Source organism: Microtus pennsylvanicus, chromosome X, assembly GCF_037038515.1.
Source record: "Microtus pennsylvanicus isolate mMicPen1 chromosome X, mMicPen1.hap1, whole genome shotgun sequence".
NCBI classification, from domain to species: Eukaryota; Metazoa; Chordata; class Mammalia; order Rodentia; family Cricetidae; genus Microtus; species Microtus pennsylvanicus.
Genome location: NC_134601.1, coordinates 82,538,111 through 82,553,883, shown reverse-complemented (window position 1 = coordinate 82,553,883; position 15,773 = coordinate 82,538,111). Strand labels below are relative to the sequence as shown.

The 15,773-nt window shown below is 40.1% G+C and overlaps 1 protein-coding gene across 2 annotated transcripts in view; it reads right to left on the bottom strand.

Annotated features, from left to right (window-relative positions):
• Zdhhc15 (zDHHC palmitoyltransferase 15) overlaps nucleotides 1-9,874 on the bottom strand; it is a 107,156-nt gene extending 97,282 nt beyond the window's left edge. For both annotated transcript variants that reach the window (XM_075958579.1, XM_075958580.1), the window contains exon 1: nucleotides 9,660-9,874. In XM_075958579.1, coding sequence (XP_075814694.1) covers nucleotides 9,660-9,795 — 136 coding nt within the window. In that variant the 5' untranslated portion in view covers nucleotides 9,796-9,874. The remainder of the gene's footprint in view (nucleotides 1-9,659) is intronic.
• Between the last annotated feature and the right edge of the window lie 5,899 nt (nucleotides 9,875-15,773).

Genomic DNA, 15,773 nt, shown 5'->3' with positions numbered 1-15,773 from the left:
GAATATGCCTCAGTATAATAGAGGCTATATACAACAAACCCATAGCCAATGTAATACTAAATGTGGGAAAATTTGAAAGAGTTTCTTTTAAAATGAGAAGAGTACCCATTTTCTCCACTTTTAGTTAACATTGTGCTTGAATTCTTAGACAGAACAATAAGGCAAGAACAAGAATAAAAGAGATACAAATAGGAAAAAAAGCAAATTATCTCAGCTTGAAACCACATGAAACTATACTTAAAGACCTTAAAAACTCCACTAGAAAACTCATACATATGATATTTTCAGCAAAGTAACAGGACCTAAAGTCAACATATACAGACTGTAGCTTTTCTTGTGTGTGTGTGTGTGTGTGTGTGTGTGTGTGTGTGTGTGTGTGTGAGAGAGAGAGAGAGAGAGAGAGAGAGAGAGAGAGAGAGAGAGAGAGAATTTTATGTGTGTATTCGTGCATGTGTGTGAAGGACAGTGATCAACCTCAGGTGCTGTTACTATCCACCTTGGTTTTTTGTTTTTGAGGCAGGATCCTCTCATTGCCCTTGAGCTCACTAGGCAGGCTGGAATAGTTGGCCAGTCAGCCCCTGATGTGGGAGTGTCATATATCAATCTGTTGATTTCATTGGTTAAGCAATAAAGAAACTGATTGGCCTCATAGGTTAAAACATAGGTGGGAGGAGCAAACAGAATAGAATTCTGAGAGGAAGAGGAAGTGAGCTCAGACTTGACAGCTCTGCTCTCTGGACCAGAGAGATGCCATGCTCCTCTCTCCAGGGCAGACGCACGCACGCGATGAAGCAAGCCGCCAGGTTAGACATGCTGAGTCTTTCCCAGTAAAACTGGTGCTCACAGATTATTAGAGATGGGTTGATTGGGATATCAGAATTAGCCAGTAAGGGCTAGAGCTAAAGGGCCAAGCAGTGTTTAAATGAATACAATTTGTGTGTTGTTATTTCAGGGCATAAGCTAGCCAGGTGGCTGGGGTGCTGGGGACACAGCCCCACTGCTCCTATTACAACAAGTCCCCAAGGACCTGCCCGTCACTGTGTCCACAGTAGTGAATACAGATGTGCATCACTCTGCTCGGATTTCTTTGTGGATTATGGTGGCTGAACTTTTTCAGGCTTATGCAACAAGCACTTTACCAACAGAGATACCTCTCCAGTCCATCAGCAGCTTTTCTCAATGAAATTAACCTGGTAAGACCAAAATCAGGAAAAAGACTCCATTCACAAGAGCTTCAAAAATGTAAAGCACCGAGGAAAACACTAACCATATGAAAAGACAGCTACAGCCGGGTATATGGTGGTGCATGCCTTTAATCCCACACTTGGGATTAAAGATCAGTCGGGTACAGATCTCTGAGTTCAAGGCCAAACTCAAAAACTCCAAATAATGCAATCAACAAATGAGCCAGAAAATTCAACACATAGTTTTCAAAACAATAAATACAAAAAACGACCAATAAATGTTTTTAAAGTGTCCAAATATTTTAACCTCCACAGAAATGTAAATTAAAACCACTTTGTGATTCCATCCGACTCCCGGCATAATGGTTATTACCAAGGAAGGAAATGCTTGCAAGGATTCTGGGGGAAAAAACTGCATACATCACTAGTTGGATGTAAACCAGTGCAGCCACTATGGAAACCAGTACAGACATTCCTCAAAAGAGTAGAAATAAGGAAAGGAGGCTATCACTAAGATGGAATGTCTATCCTAGATTCCTCAGGTCCAGACATGAATAAAATTTGTGTTCTCTGTTAATCTCTTTCTTCTGGTTTTCAGGAAAGCAAAAGGAAGCAGAGCCTATGGGTTTTGGCAACAGTTTTGGTAGGCTTCAGCCAGGACAAGAGCCTCGGAAGTTCAGGTGACACAGGCTTTCTTTGTATCCAGGAAAGAGCACTTTTGAGAAAGTGACTGAAAAACCTATCATGCAGAGTCAACACCATGGATAAGATCCTGAGGAAATCCTGCCACCTGTCATGACAACGCTAGCTTCCTGTACTACATCTCAGGAGTCGTTTTGCTCGTTTGTCTGTCTCTCTGTTTGTTTGTGCCTCTGGAAGTGTGATTATTTTGCCAAAGTATACCAAGGTTTGACATTTTGGACATCTGTCTCTTTAGATTTGAGTTTAATCAGTCTTCTCTACTCTTGAGACAGTACAACCATTTGATCTCACCTGGGTCACTAAGCACCAGTTGGTGTGAGTAAACCACCTCCACTAAGGCATGAATAGCCATTCTCTTAGGTTTGGGGTTATTACTGTCATGGGGTAAAGATTCAGAGGGCCCAAATCCCCAGGAAACTGTGTTTCCATTTCCATTTGAGTCAATGTTTAGGAGTGTTCTATAATAATTCGTGTAAGCATGGGAAATACTAAGTCTAGATGTCTAGTTCTTTTATGAACCAAAGTAAAATCTGAATTAATCTATCCATTCTTGTGTGTCATTTCAGACATTAGTTTTTGAGTGTTTGCTTTTGAAACGATCTTACTGCACACTAAAATTGCTATTCTAGCACATCTCACGAACAATGAAAGGATGTTGCTTTCAGAGAAACTGGTGGAATTTGAAATCACCATATTAAGTGAATTAAGTCTGAATCAGAAAGAAGCACATTTCTTTCATATGTAGTATCTACATTTAACAGTATGTCTATCTATTTATACTTATATATGATATGGAAATCAAAGGGAGTATGTATGGAAAGGGGACCAAATTGGGAAACAAAGGTGGTAGTGGGAAAAAAAAGATACCCAAAGTTTTCTCTCGTATGTAGAATTAGTTATATATACATATAGATTATGTATGTATATTTGCATGCACAATGCATGAAAACAGACTACTTGGAGGAGATGAAAGGGACCATCAGGAGAGGGAGGAGACGGGGGAGTAAGGAAAGGTAATGGGAAACTGAATATGAACAAAGTACAAAGATGTGTTTCTGAAATTTCACACTGAAATTCATTACTTTGTATAGGAACTAAAAATCAATGATAAAAAGCCTCAAAAATAGAACTAACATATGACTCAGCATTACCACTCTTGGGCATATAGGTAAAAGAATCTGTGTTGGCATAGCATGCAGATATTTGTACATTCATGCTTACTGCAGCAGTTTTCATAAGAGCCCAAATATGGAATTAGCCTACATGCCTATGAACAGATGAGAAGATAAATGTGATAAATACACATACATACATACACAAAATGGAGTTTTGTCCAGTTGTAAAAATTAATGAAATCTTGTAATTTGTATAATTTGTAAGAAATCCATCAGAATTGGAAATCATTGTCATGTTAGGCAAAATAAACCAGACTCAGAAAATTAGAACGCTTTCCCTTCTTTGTTAACTTTAGAATTTAAAAAGAAAGATATCTACATTTAAGCAGAAGGGAAGCACATGAGGAGAGAAGAAGGGATCAGAAAGCAAGGAAAAGGGAGTGATGGGAGGTGAAATAAATCTCTCTCTCTCTCTCTCTCTCTCTCTCTCACACACACACACACACACACACACACACACGACACAAAAGCAGAAGAGGGACTTTTTGGGGGAGAGGAAGAGGACAAACAACACAGACAAGCAACATAGGTGACATGCACAAAGTTCAATCATATACAATATGAAGATTTTAGATTGAAACTCATTTTGCATGTTAAGACATTTTAAAGAAAGAAGATGAAAAAATGAAGACACATATTTTAAAAGATGGGAAAAAGCAATAGTTACTTTTCTTTTTAATATTTCCTTTATTTTTTGAGATTATATCATTTCCCTCCTCCCTTTCCTTCCTCCAAATATGCCCCATCCCTTGTTCTCATTCATTGTGTCCTTTTTCATTAACTGCAGTTACATGCATATGTATGTGTATATTCCTAAATACATAAACACAACCTGCTCAGTCTTTATAGATATTTTTCAAATAAGATATAAAAATGGTCAAGTGACTAAAATATTCTCAATATATTTACTTATTTAGGAAATACAAATCAAACCACAAAAGATACTGTGTTACTTTATACCAAGGTAGTCATTTTTAATGAAAAAAAAATATTGGTAATAATGCCAATAAACTGAAACACTTTCTCTTCATTGTTAGTAGAAATGTAAAATGGTTTAATCATACTAAAAAACTGCTTAGAGGTTCCTCAAAAATTACAATACAGTTCAATCATTCCCATCTTTCTCTCTGTTATCTATTTTTAAAAACTGGAATACACACACATATGTATATAAAATCATTTCCATACAACTGTTCATAGTAGCCTTGTTCAGAACAGGAAAAAAGGTGAAAACATCCCAAAAGTCTCTGAACAGATGTATAGACACACTCTGGCAAAGACAGAGAGTAGAATATTACTAATCTGTTAAAGGAATAGTTTACTGTTAGATGCTGCAATGTAGGTAGATTTTGAAAACATAATGCTAATTGAAAAAAGCCAGATACAACCGGACACAGATACATGCACACACACACACACACACACACACACACACACACACACACGAGGGGGAGGGGAGAGAGAGGGGGAGGTGGGGGGATTATAAGATAGGCAAACAGAGCTCGAATATAGAGGAGTGATTGTGACAGAGACTGGAAATGAAGGGAACAGGGAGTTACTTCTCTTTAACTTCTTCCAAATACATCCCAATTGTTCCTAATTTAATATCCTTTTATTAAATAACCCACGGACTCTAATTTGTGCTTCTCATACACTCATGGGTGTGGTGGGGCCACCGAATGTGTTGGTGAACTACCATGTACCACACCCTTAGAGAAAACGGACTTTCTGTCCCCTATGTGGTTTTGGGGGGAAATAACAATAATAATTTGGGAATTACATTGACGTAATGGCTTTACAACATTATAAATGTAGTAAATTACTGAATACTTTAAAATGATTGTCTTTTGTCACATAACATTTACCTTAATGAAATGGATACTATTATTTTCTTTCTTATTAAATATGTAAGCTTCTAGGGGGAACTGGCTGTAAATACTTCATGATTATCTATTTGAAATTCAAAGAGGGAAAGTGATGGTTTTAAGATCAAGTCTTATTTTCAAGCTTGAAACTTTCAAGGCTTTTAAAATATGATACAAAAGTCAAATGAACATATTAATGGTCAATACAAAAAAGTAAGCTTTTTTTTCTTGAAGGAGGTAGAATACTTTATATTCTTATTGATGTAGTAAGTTGGCATCTAATACACTCTAATAATGTGTTGTGAATATAGTTCATAGTTTTCAGACATCACATTATTTAAACTTTGCAATAGCAATGCTTGGTATATATTAAGTACTGAGCAAGTATTTGTGATATGAATTAACAACCATACTAGTGAGAGGCATATGAAAACAGCTGAGGTTGAAAAAGATTAGGTGGGTTGGAGAGATGGCTCAGAGGTTAAGAGCATTGCCTGCTCTACCAAAGGTCCTGAGTTCAATTCCCAGCAACCACATGGTGGCTTGCAACCATCTGTAATGAGATTTGGTGCCTTCTTCTGGCCTGCAGGCATAGACACAGACAGAATATTGTATACATAATAAATAAATAAATATTTTAAAAAGAGAGATTAGGTGACCTGTCCTATGTCTTCTGGCTTGTGAAAGCAGAATTAACAGTAGCAGGAATCAAAAAATTATAGCTCAACTGATATATCTACAACACAATTCCTGCACCTAAGGCTCAGAAATCATTATAAAAGAGGGAGTGGAAAGACTGGAAGCGCCAGAGAACAGGAAGTTTAATGTGAGATTATGTGTCCTAGATATGTCAGAGAGGTTACATCCATGCATTCTTATCAATAAGACTGCCTAAACAAGGTCCGAATGAGGACGACAACAGTAGACATGCTAATATGGAAGGGGAAACCTCAGGAGGTCTCAACAAAGAACTCCAGGCAACTAAGGAGAGCAGGAGATATGGTCTTCCCAGGGAAGAGCACATAAATTGGTTATGCAATACAAAATGGTCAGGTCTGAAAACATATACATACAACTACATGATACAGACTGATCAGGTTGTACCTATGTATTTACGAGTGTGTGTGTGTATGTGTGTGTATGCATGTGTGTATGTATGCATGTATGTGTATTACAACAATTAAGGAAAAAGCCATGAATTTGAAACAGTGCAAGGGAGTGTGTGGGAGGAATTGGAGGGAGGAAAAGGAAGTGGGTAATGATGTGATAATTTTACAATTAAAAATATAAAATAAAAATAGAAGTACAAAATTATCACCTTTAGTTTCAGTAATAGCCTGATATTTAGGAGAGATGAGGTTCGCTTCAGAAAGAAGTTAGCTCTTTCATATTACTTTTTAAGTCATCTCAAAACCCTAATTTACTGTTTTTGTTACATTGATAAAGGAATGGCTTTTTTATCAGGCAGACTTGACTTACAGTCCTCAATGGTATACGAAATGTAACTTTAGGAAGTTTTGATTCACCATTTCTGAAATCCAGGTCATACATTTGTTCAAAGATTGTAAAATGAAGGACCAGCAAGAGGGCTCAAAGTGCAAGGGCATTTGCCATCAAGTCTGAGGGCCTGAGTTCAATCCCCAGAACTCATATGCTGAAAGGACATAACCAAGTCCTACACTTCCTCTGATTTCCACAGCATACTGTGGCATATCACTCCAAACAACAAAACTCACTCTCTCTCTCTCTCTCTCTCTCTCTCTCTCTCTCTCTCTCTCTGTCCATTTAAAACTTTAGAAAACATTTAATATTGTAAAGTGGACATGGCATCACAGAATGGCGGAGCCAGAAACAGAAGTCAAGGCCAGGCAACTTATATTACTGATTTTTATTTTTTGACATGGGTTCTACCTATATTATAGAGGTTTGTTTTGAACTCCTAGACTCAAGTGATCCTCCTATCTCAGATTGAGAATCTTTGCTGGGTTTAGCCTAGTTTAAAGAATGCCATCTGATACTAAAATGTTAAAAAAACAATACGTTTGACTTCAAACTTTCCTGGTAGCTGAGGATGTCCTTGGACTCCTGATCCTCCTGCCTCTGCGTCACAAATGCTGAGACTACAGGTATTTGCTACCACACCTATTTGCTTACACTCTTGGTTTTACCTCAGCTTGTTGACTCAGTTTACATATCTGCACAGTGGGGATAATAATGGCACCTACCCTATACATCTGTGAGGACTGAATGAGGTGATATATAGACTGGTAATATAGCTACATTAATGAGGACATTTTGTTTCCTGGCACAAAGTAAGTACTCTATGTAAGAGCTAACTCTCCCCATTACTGATTTTTAACATGATTTCTTGGGGAGCTCATATAAGTCAGTACTAAAGGACTTTAAAGTAGGTTTAATAGTGTTTACAATGTGGCATTGTTCCTAGGAGCAGTGTACATACAATAACAACGGGGCTGAACTTTTGATCTCTAGTTAATCATTCAAAAAAGCTAACGTGATAAGGTCAGAGAACAGGACAACTTCCCAGTCACTGTAGAGTCTACTTCATGTACCTTAATATTGAGATGAAGAAAGGGAAAACAGCCTAAATATCGATCCATGAAAGCAACAAACAAAATTTCTTTGTAAAAGTCTTTTCTGTATTTCCATAACATCGTCAAGAAGGCCAGATAAAAGTCAAATCTTAATGTATAGAGTTGACTAGAAGGAAGTATTATATCAGAAAAACATGGCAACTTCTTGCCTCCCTACTTCACCTAAATCTGTGTAGGGGTGGGGTTTACCAAATATGTAATAGAAGCTGTATAAGTGTAGTTGGGTCCTGGGGCTGAAAAGTAGCGCAATACCCATAGTATTTCAGGTGTGAAGTTAAGATATGAGGAAATAAATGAGTCGTGGGAAAGCAAATTTGAGATGTCTGATGGAGCAAGTGGGGTGGCAATAAGAAGCCCACATTGAATAAAAAGGAGAAATTGCTGGCCACAAGTGTATGGATGCTGTTGGCAATGGAATTCTTGTCCTGACGTGATAATAGGTATTAATGAGTTCTCATTTGAAAAGATATGGGGACTCTTCAATGGTTTGTGAGAAATTACTCTTGAAAGGAGAAAGGACATATTATGAAAATTAATTTGAGTTTATGGCTATGTTAGAAGGTCATGTGCAATAGACAAAGGACTTGGGGCCTAGGAATCTAAGTGTATGGTGGTGGGTAAATACAAGGAAAGGTCTTGGATTTTGTGTTGTGAAATACTGTAGAATTCTGAGTTTGAAAGAACGAAAGATATGGTGGGAAATATATTATAAATAAGGAGGGACTAGAGTAGTTTTTGGGTGGCCGGCCATGCCATAAGAAAGGCCCAGCATCATTAAAGGGGGTGGTCTAATAAGAGGAAATGAGAAATGATATTCCCATTGGAAAGGGGCAGAAAGTGTTACAGACTTCAGCAAAAAAGAACTGAATTTCCCAGGCTTGGAAGGCAAGGCGGCAAGTGCACTCCTAGAGGAAACACGGACAAACACCAGAGACAGCTAGTGACAGAATGCGGTGGGGGCAATGGGAAAACACTGGAGGGGTGGAGAATGTCTCTCAGAAAAGATAACAAGGAAAAATCACCACTCTCATGACTTCTTAGTATGCTCTGTTCTACATGTGGTGTGTCAGAGAATAATGCGGGCCTTCTAATGGGAAGGAGTTGAACGCTTCCCAAAGTGGAAAGGGAAGAGGCTGGAGGTCACCCTAAAGTGGTACGATTAGAGCCCTAGAATGAGAAGAGAGTGTTGTGTAGAACCCCACACCACTGTAAGAATTCTGAAAATGAGGAAAGCCCATGGGGAAGGAAAGAGGAATGCTTATTACCACTGTGTTAACCATGAGGTAGAACAGAGCATACTGAGAAGTCGTAAGAAGGTGAACATATGAAGCCTCTCTCTCTCTCTCTCTCTCTCTCTCTCTCTCTCTCTCATCTCTCTCTCTCTCTCTCGTGTGTGTGTGTGTGTGTGTGTGTGTGTGTGTGTGTGTGTGTGCGCGCGCACTCCGGGATCTTAGTCTTAGGGAAAGGATGGTGGGATATTACTGTAGGAAAAGTGAGATTGAAGATTGACCAGAATTCTCTGATGGGAGAGGGAGAGGGATCATAAGTGGGTGGAGATGGGAAACATGTCAGCCTGTATGTGCAGAGAGAAAAGTATGGGTCCCAATGTGGGAAAAGGGTGAGCTAATTAATGTTAGAGTACAGGAAATAGTTTTGGATTCCTAGTAGGGAATCCCCAGCACGGAAGGAATCCTAGTAGGAGGGGAAAATGGTGGGACTCTTAGTTGGTTCCCTTGGTTAAGCGGGCACTTTAAGGACACAGGATATGGTGCTTCCTCAATTGATTGGGTGGGTTCAGAAGGAGAAGACACAGCCCTAAGTGGTTACCCTGTACAGGAAAGGGGGGTTCTAGTGGGAAGAGCCAGGAGATTATCGTGGGGAGGGCAAAGAAATAAGAAAACCCAGAGGAGCGCTGAGGGCGACGTGGTGGGACCCTCGTGGCAAGGCACGTGGGAGATATTGTGATAAGCCCAAGGTTGTAGACTAGGAGTTTTTCCGGGAACGAAAAGAAAACCGCAGAGTGAGGGCTGAGCGCACTGGGGACATCAGTGGGAAGGATAGGGCAGACGATTATGTTAGAGCATAATTTCCCCACTTTTTGTGCCCAGCCCCACTTACCGAGACAGAGTTCAAAGACGTAGGCATAGTAGGACCAGAGAACGACGAGGACAATAACGAGCACTGGCACCCAGGACAGTACCCGGCGGCAGCACCACAGCCCCCCAGACAGAGCCATCTTCCAGCCCCGCCGCATCTTCGGCTCGAAGATCGACCGAGCAGGCCTGCTGGCGCCGGCCGGGAAAGGCTTGGGCGGCGGCTGGGAGGCGGGAAGGCGCGCTGTGCGGCGCTCCACTGCCTAGCCTGGCGGGAACGGTCCCCAAACCGTTGCCACCTGTGGGGCTGCGCTGCTCAGCGCGCCCCGCGTGGCACAGTACGTGCGAGTCACGGCTGGAGGTTCCGGGTGTGATGGGACAGAAGGGGGTTGCCAGGCAGTCCAGGCCGGTGGGCTCAGAGGGATTGAAGTCCCTCCCCTTTCCACCTTTCCCCCCACCCCCAACCCCTTGCTTGGCTCAGCTTGTAGGGCTGGACCTCTGCAAAACTGTTTAGCCTAAGAATTGTGGGTCCGCCAGTCTGCCCTTACTGCACTGCGTCCACCTTCTCTTCAATTTCTCTTTTCCCTCTCTTCCTTCCCGTCTCCCCTTTTCTCTGCTGTCCCAATCCCCAGACACACAAGTACACAGAACTGTGTGAAAGATGCACACCACACAGTAGCATCTCATGAATTAAAGGTCATCCATCCCCATCCTCCACTGCTGCTTGAGCTGTATGCTTAACACGTAGTGCCGCAGTCTCTGCTGGGGTAAATCTCTTGACAGGACACTCCTTCCTCCCTTTCTGTCTTCCCTGCAGAATGAGCTTAGTATAGTTTCAGAATAAACACAATGATGCAGAAGTCAAGCGAGGGCCACAAAGATGTTGTGCTCAGTAAAAACTCTAAAGGTAGTGAGTGCTGTTTGATCTAAGCTTTATTAATAAAGGCATTTTTTTTTCAGGCAGAAGAGAATCGATGACCTTTCAAACCAGAAACATGTTTGAAAAGGCATGGCATAATGAGAATTCCAAAGTGTTCCAAGAACAGCTGGTGTACCTTGAAGAGAGTTTATGGGAAAAGGAGAGAGTGGGGATGAGACTGGAAGGAAATACAGTGCCACCATGGTATGAGGGCTCTTCTGTGCCCCGTCAGACTGGGAACACTATCCTGAAAGGCAGAGCCTGAAGGTCTGCAGAGGTGGAGGGGCAATGGTGAGGTGTCACAATAGTATTTTTGTAAAACAATAGGCAGAATTTCTGAGAGGAAGATAGCCTGGGGCAGGGAGACCAACCTGCAGGCAATTTCATTCAATAACTAATTTTGTAGTCGGTGCTTTCTGTTAGGTCAACTTTAGTATAAATAAAAAATGACAAAGCGGGGACTGCCTGCCACCTGGAAACTCACGTCCTCATCCAGGCGACAGGTTGTTGTTTTTGACACAAGTACAATAATAGAAGTGTGATAGGTGGGCATCTATGTAATTCACACGCATTGTTTAAATGATTTCCAAAGGTCTAGTACATGAAGATACTATAATTTCGCTGAGACCCAGTTTTGACTTACATTCTGTGTAACTGATGTGTGGGAGCAAGAGGTTTTAAAAGGTTGTTTGGTGTTTGAAATGTGTGGTTATACATGCAATAATGTTCCTAAAGCTTTATTGTTGCTTTTCAGATGAAGATAAAGGTTGATGTTACCAAAGTAATAACATAATGAAATGCAGTGTATATTTTAGTTACAATATTTAATAGCCCGATCAGTTCTTTAGCTCTGAAGTTTTGACACAAACACTTCAGATTTCCATTAATCATGGATTTGAGGATCTTAGAACTTATATTTTGAGACCGTCGCATCTACTTTGTTTAAATCAAGTATATTTGTGGAGGTAATGATTAAATGTAGAAGAAATTCTGAGCTAGACTGAGTACTGACTAGCTTACTATGAAGGTGACAAGCTTAAAGAGGGAATTAGGGGGAAAGGAATTCCAGGTAAAGGAAATTATGTAATGCTGAAGATGTCTAAAACTTTATGGCATATTTGAAGAGACTGTAACTCTGTCTCATTCGAAGGTATCACAGTAGGCTAGCATCTTGATTAATATTTTGACAGCAAGAGTTTGGGCATTAGGGGTTGGAGAACTGGCTCAGTGGTTACAAGAGCTTGTGCTTCAAGAATTTGGTTCCTAGCACCCACATCAGGTCCCTTCTATCTGCCTGTAACTGTATCTCCTGGAGCTCTGGGGCTCTCTTCTGATCTCTGGGAGCACCTGCCCACCTTACACACACACACACACACACACACACAATTTAAAATTAAAAAAGACTGTGGGCCAGATGGTGGTGGTGCATGCCTTTCATTCCAACACTCGGGAAGCAGAGACAGGAGGATCTCTGTGAGTTCAAAGCCAGCCTGATCTACAGAGCTAGTTCCAGGACAGGCTTCAAAGCTACAGAGAAACCCTATCTCGAACAACAACAACAACAAAGACTTTGGGTCCAAAGCAGGGGAAGAAGAGGCACATGGAACTGTTTGGGGAAATAAGCAATAGAATTTGTTAATCACTTGTAACAAGTGAGGGGTGAGATAAGTCTCTGTCTCCTCAGTGGTAGGATTAAAGGCGTGTGCCACCATTGCCCAGATCAAACTAAACTCTTTATATATTCTAGATTATTATCCTTGTCACATGTATAGATAGCAGATTTCTCTCTCATTCTCTAGGCTCTCTCTTCATTTTAAGTTAGCATACAAAATAAGGAAAAAAGTTTTGTGACAGGTTTTTAATACATGTGTACCATTCTGTTGTGTTCTGATTTGTCTCCCTCCTCCATTGCATATAGCAATCTCAATGATTGGTTATATACTTGTAGGGTTCAAAATACATTATTCCAGTATTTTTGAGCTTTTCCAGTTTCTAAAGAAATATTGGGTGTCATTTTTATGCTTGTCTTTGTAGGTGAGTTGGAATTTACCCTTTAAAGGTATTAATATTGTTTCTTTCATTGCTACTTTTGATATTTTAAGGAGAGATTCTTCACTGTTTGATGTATATTTGACTTTCCAAATGTCTATTGTCTTTGGTTTTCCATTTCCTCTAAATTTTGGAAATTTTCTGCCTTTATTTTTATTTTTAATCTTTGATCTTCCCTATACCTATTTAGTTTGATTATTTAGTTTGGTTTCTTTGTTGTCTAGAGTCAAATACAACATTCTCTTTAATATTCTTTCTTCAGTTTCTTAAAATTATTTGCTGATGCTTTCTACTTTGGTTTAAATTTGAATCATTGAGGTTTTCATTTTTAGCCTTTCTTTTTTCCCCTGAAAGGCCTTTTATTTGCTTCATTTTTCTTCCATGTTACAGGATGTATTGTGCACAATTCTGGTTTTCTTAAATTTTCTTCTCTATTGCTGACTTTCTGCTCCAGGTCTTAGATTGAATTCGGTTTGGTTGGAAGCATCACCCCAGACCCTGACATTCATTTTGGAATGTTTGATGGAAACTTCAATTTCAAGCCTCCTTTCCTGGAAGTTGCCTCAGTCCAAATTCCACCTCTGAGAAAGCCTGCCAAAAGGTGACACCTCCCTAGGGAGGGTCAAGACCACTCCCACAGACTGCCCCCTAGAGAAGGAACATGGTCACACCAGTTGTTCTTCCCTCCCCCTCCGTGGTTTCCTGGTCTGGGGGAGGGGGCTGAAGGGCCACTGGGGAGTGCTGGCATCCATTAAACCTGGGCATTTTCTAATATGGTTTGATTTGGTCTGATTTGGATTATTGCCTTGGTGGAGAGATTTGTCAAGCCAGAAAAACTTTACAAATTCATGTACATATTTGTATATTCTTTGAGGTCATTGATTATTTTTACTAATAGACTTTAGAAATCTTCACACACTGTTTTACCAGTTTCAGTATCTTTGAATTCAGTAGTTGAGAAGTTATGATCTTCTAGAGGCTTTGCTTAGTTTTCTTTTTCATATTTTTATGTGGATGTTGGTTTGGACTGCTATGCCACTTTTGTTTGTACACCTTTTTATTGAGTTACCTAGTAGTTTTCCTTTTTATTGGGAGTATTTAGTAAGGACATTTCCATATAAATATGTAACTTTTCGGGCTGGAGAGATGGCTCAGAGGTTAAGAGCATTGCCTGCTCTTCCAGAGGTCCTGAGTTCAATTCCCAGCAACCACATGGCGGCTCACAACCATCTGTAATGAGGTCTGGTGCCCTCTTCTGGCCTGCACCACAGACAGAATATTGTATACATAATAAATAAATATTAAAAAAATATATAACTTTTCATGTATTCCTCCTCATACCCCCTGTGCCATCTCCTTTATCACTCTCCACTCTGATTATTTCCTTCATTCCATTAGACAGTTTCGTTGCTATTTTCATGTCATGTATTCATCCATAATTTTATGTTTCCTTCTGAATTAAGCATTTACAAATGAGAAAAAACATATTTGTTCCTTTGAGTCTAAATTCACTTAACTTTAGTATTTCTAATTGCACCCATTTTCTTTCAAGTGTAAAATCTTCATTCTTTTTTATACCTGATTAAAATTCCATTGTGTCCCTAAGGTGGGATACATTGCTCAGTCTTCACACAGGGGGAGGGGCTTGATCCTAACTCAACTTCCTGTGCCAGGCTTTGTTTACTCCTTAGGGGAGGCCTTACCTTCTCTGAGGAGAAAATCGGGGTGGGATGGGAGGAAAAGCGGGTAGGAGGGAGGGAGGGAGAACTGGAATTGGTATGTAAAATTAAAAAAATTAAGAAAACAGAATACAGACACACATTACCAAAAAAATTTCCATTGTGTTTGTATACCACACTTTATCCATTACTCTGTTTACAGACACTGAGATTGGCTTCAAAACTTAGCTATTGTGACGAGCACTGCAATAAACATTGATGTTTTATGGAGTCTCTGAAATTTAAGTTCAGAATTATTTTTAGGCATATAGGTGTCCCGTTGTTCTAGCTCCATTTGTGAAAAAGCCAATCTTTTCTCCATGTATTGTATTTACTCTTTGGTTCAATGTCAGTTGACAATATTTATGTGTGCCTACATATGAGTCCTCTGTTCTGTTCAGTTCTATCTCTTCTTTGATCTATTACTACTACCCTGTCTCAGTTACTATAGCTTCACAGAATGTCTTGAAAGTGTCCTTCTTCCAAAGTGGTTCTTCTTTAATATTGTCTTTGCTATTTTAGGACTCTATAAACTTATAATTGTTTTTATACCTATCAATAATTTCTTGCAATTTTGATTGTGAACACATTTAATGTATAGATTTAATTGGCAAGGACTAACATCTTAGTGACATTCTGACTTTTATATGAATGTGGTGAAACCTCTCCATTGTTTTAGTTCTAATCTGCTTTTGTTTATCAGTGTTCTTCATGTAGAGCATGTACACATTTATACAGATTGATACTTAAATATTTCATTTTGGAAAACACTAATGTTAACAGTATTATGGTTTTTTTTTAGTTCTTTCAGTTCTCTGTGTACCCCTGGCTGTGTTGAAACTCACTCTGTAGACCATGCTGGCCTCAAATTGTGAGATCCTCGCTCCAGCCTCTGCCTCCTGAGTGCACCTCCACTACCCATCTCAATATTGTCAGTTTTTTATTACTTAAAAAAATACCAATCCAATTCCCACAATTCCCTTCCTCCCACACCCTCCACAGACCCTCCCCCATCACCCCCTCCAATCCTAAGGAAGGGCAATGCACCCCACCCTGTGGAAAGTCCAAGTCCCTCCCTACTACATCTAGGTTGAGCAATGTATACATTCAAAGAGAAGGATCCCAAGAAGCCAGTATATGCAGTAGAGACATATCCCAGTGTCACTATCAGGGGCCCCTCAGTCTGCCCCAGCAGGCAACCACCTTCAGAGGGACTTGTTTGTTCCCATGCTCCTTCATTCAGACCAGTTGGAATTGGTGAGCTACTATTAGCTCAGGCAAACTGTCTCAGTGGGTGAACCCCTCATGGTCTTGAATTCCTTGCTCATACTCTCACTCCTTCCACTCTCAACTGGATCTTGGGAGCTCAGTCCAGTGCTCCGATATGGGTCATTGGCTCTGTTTCCTTCTGTTGATAATCATCAGTATGACTACAGGGTAAGGCCAGTTCAGA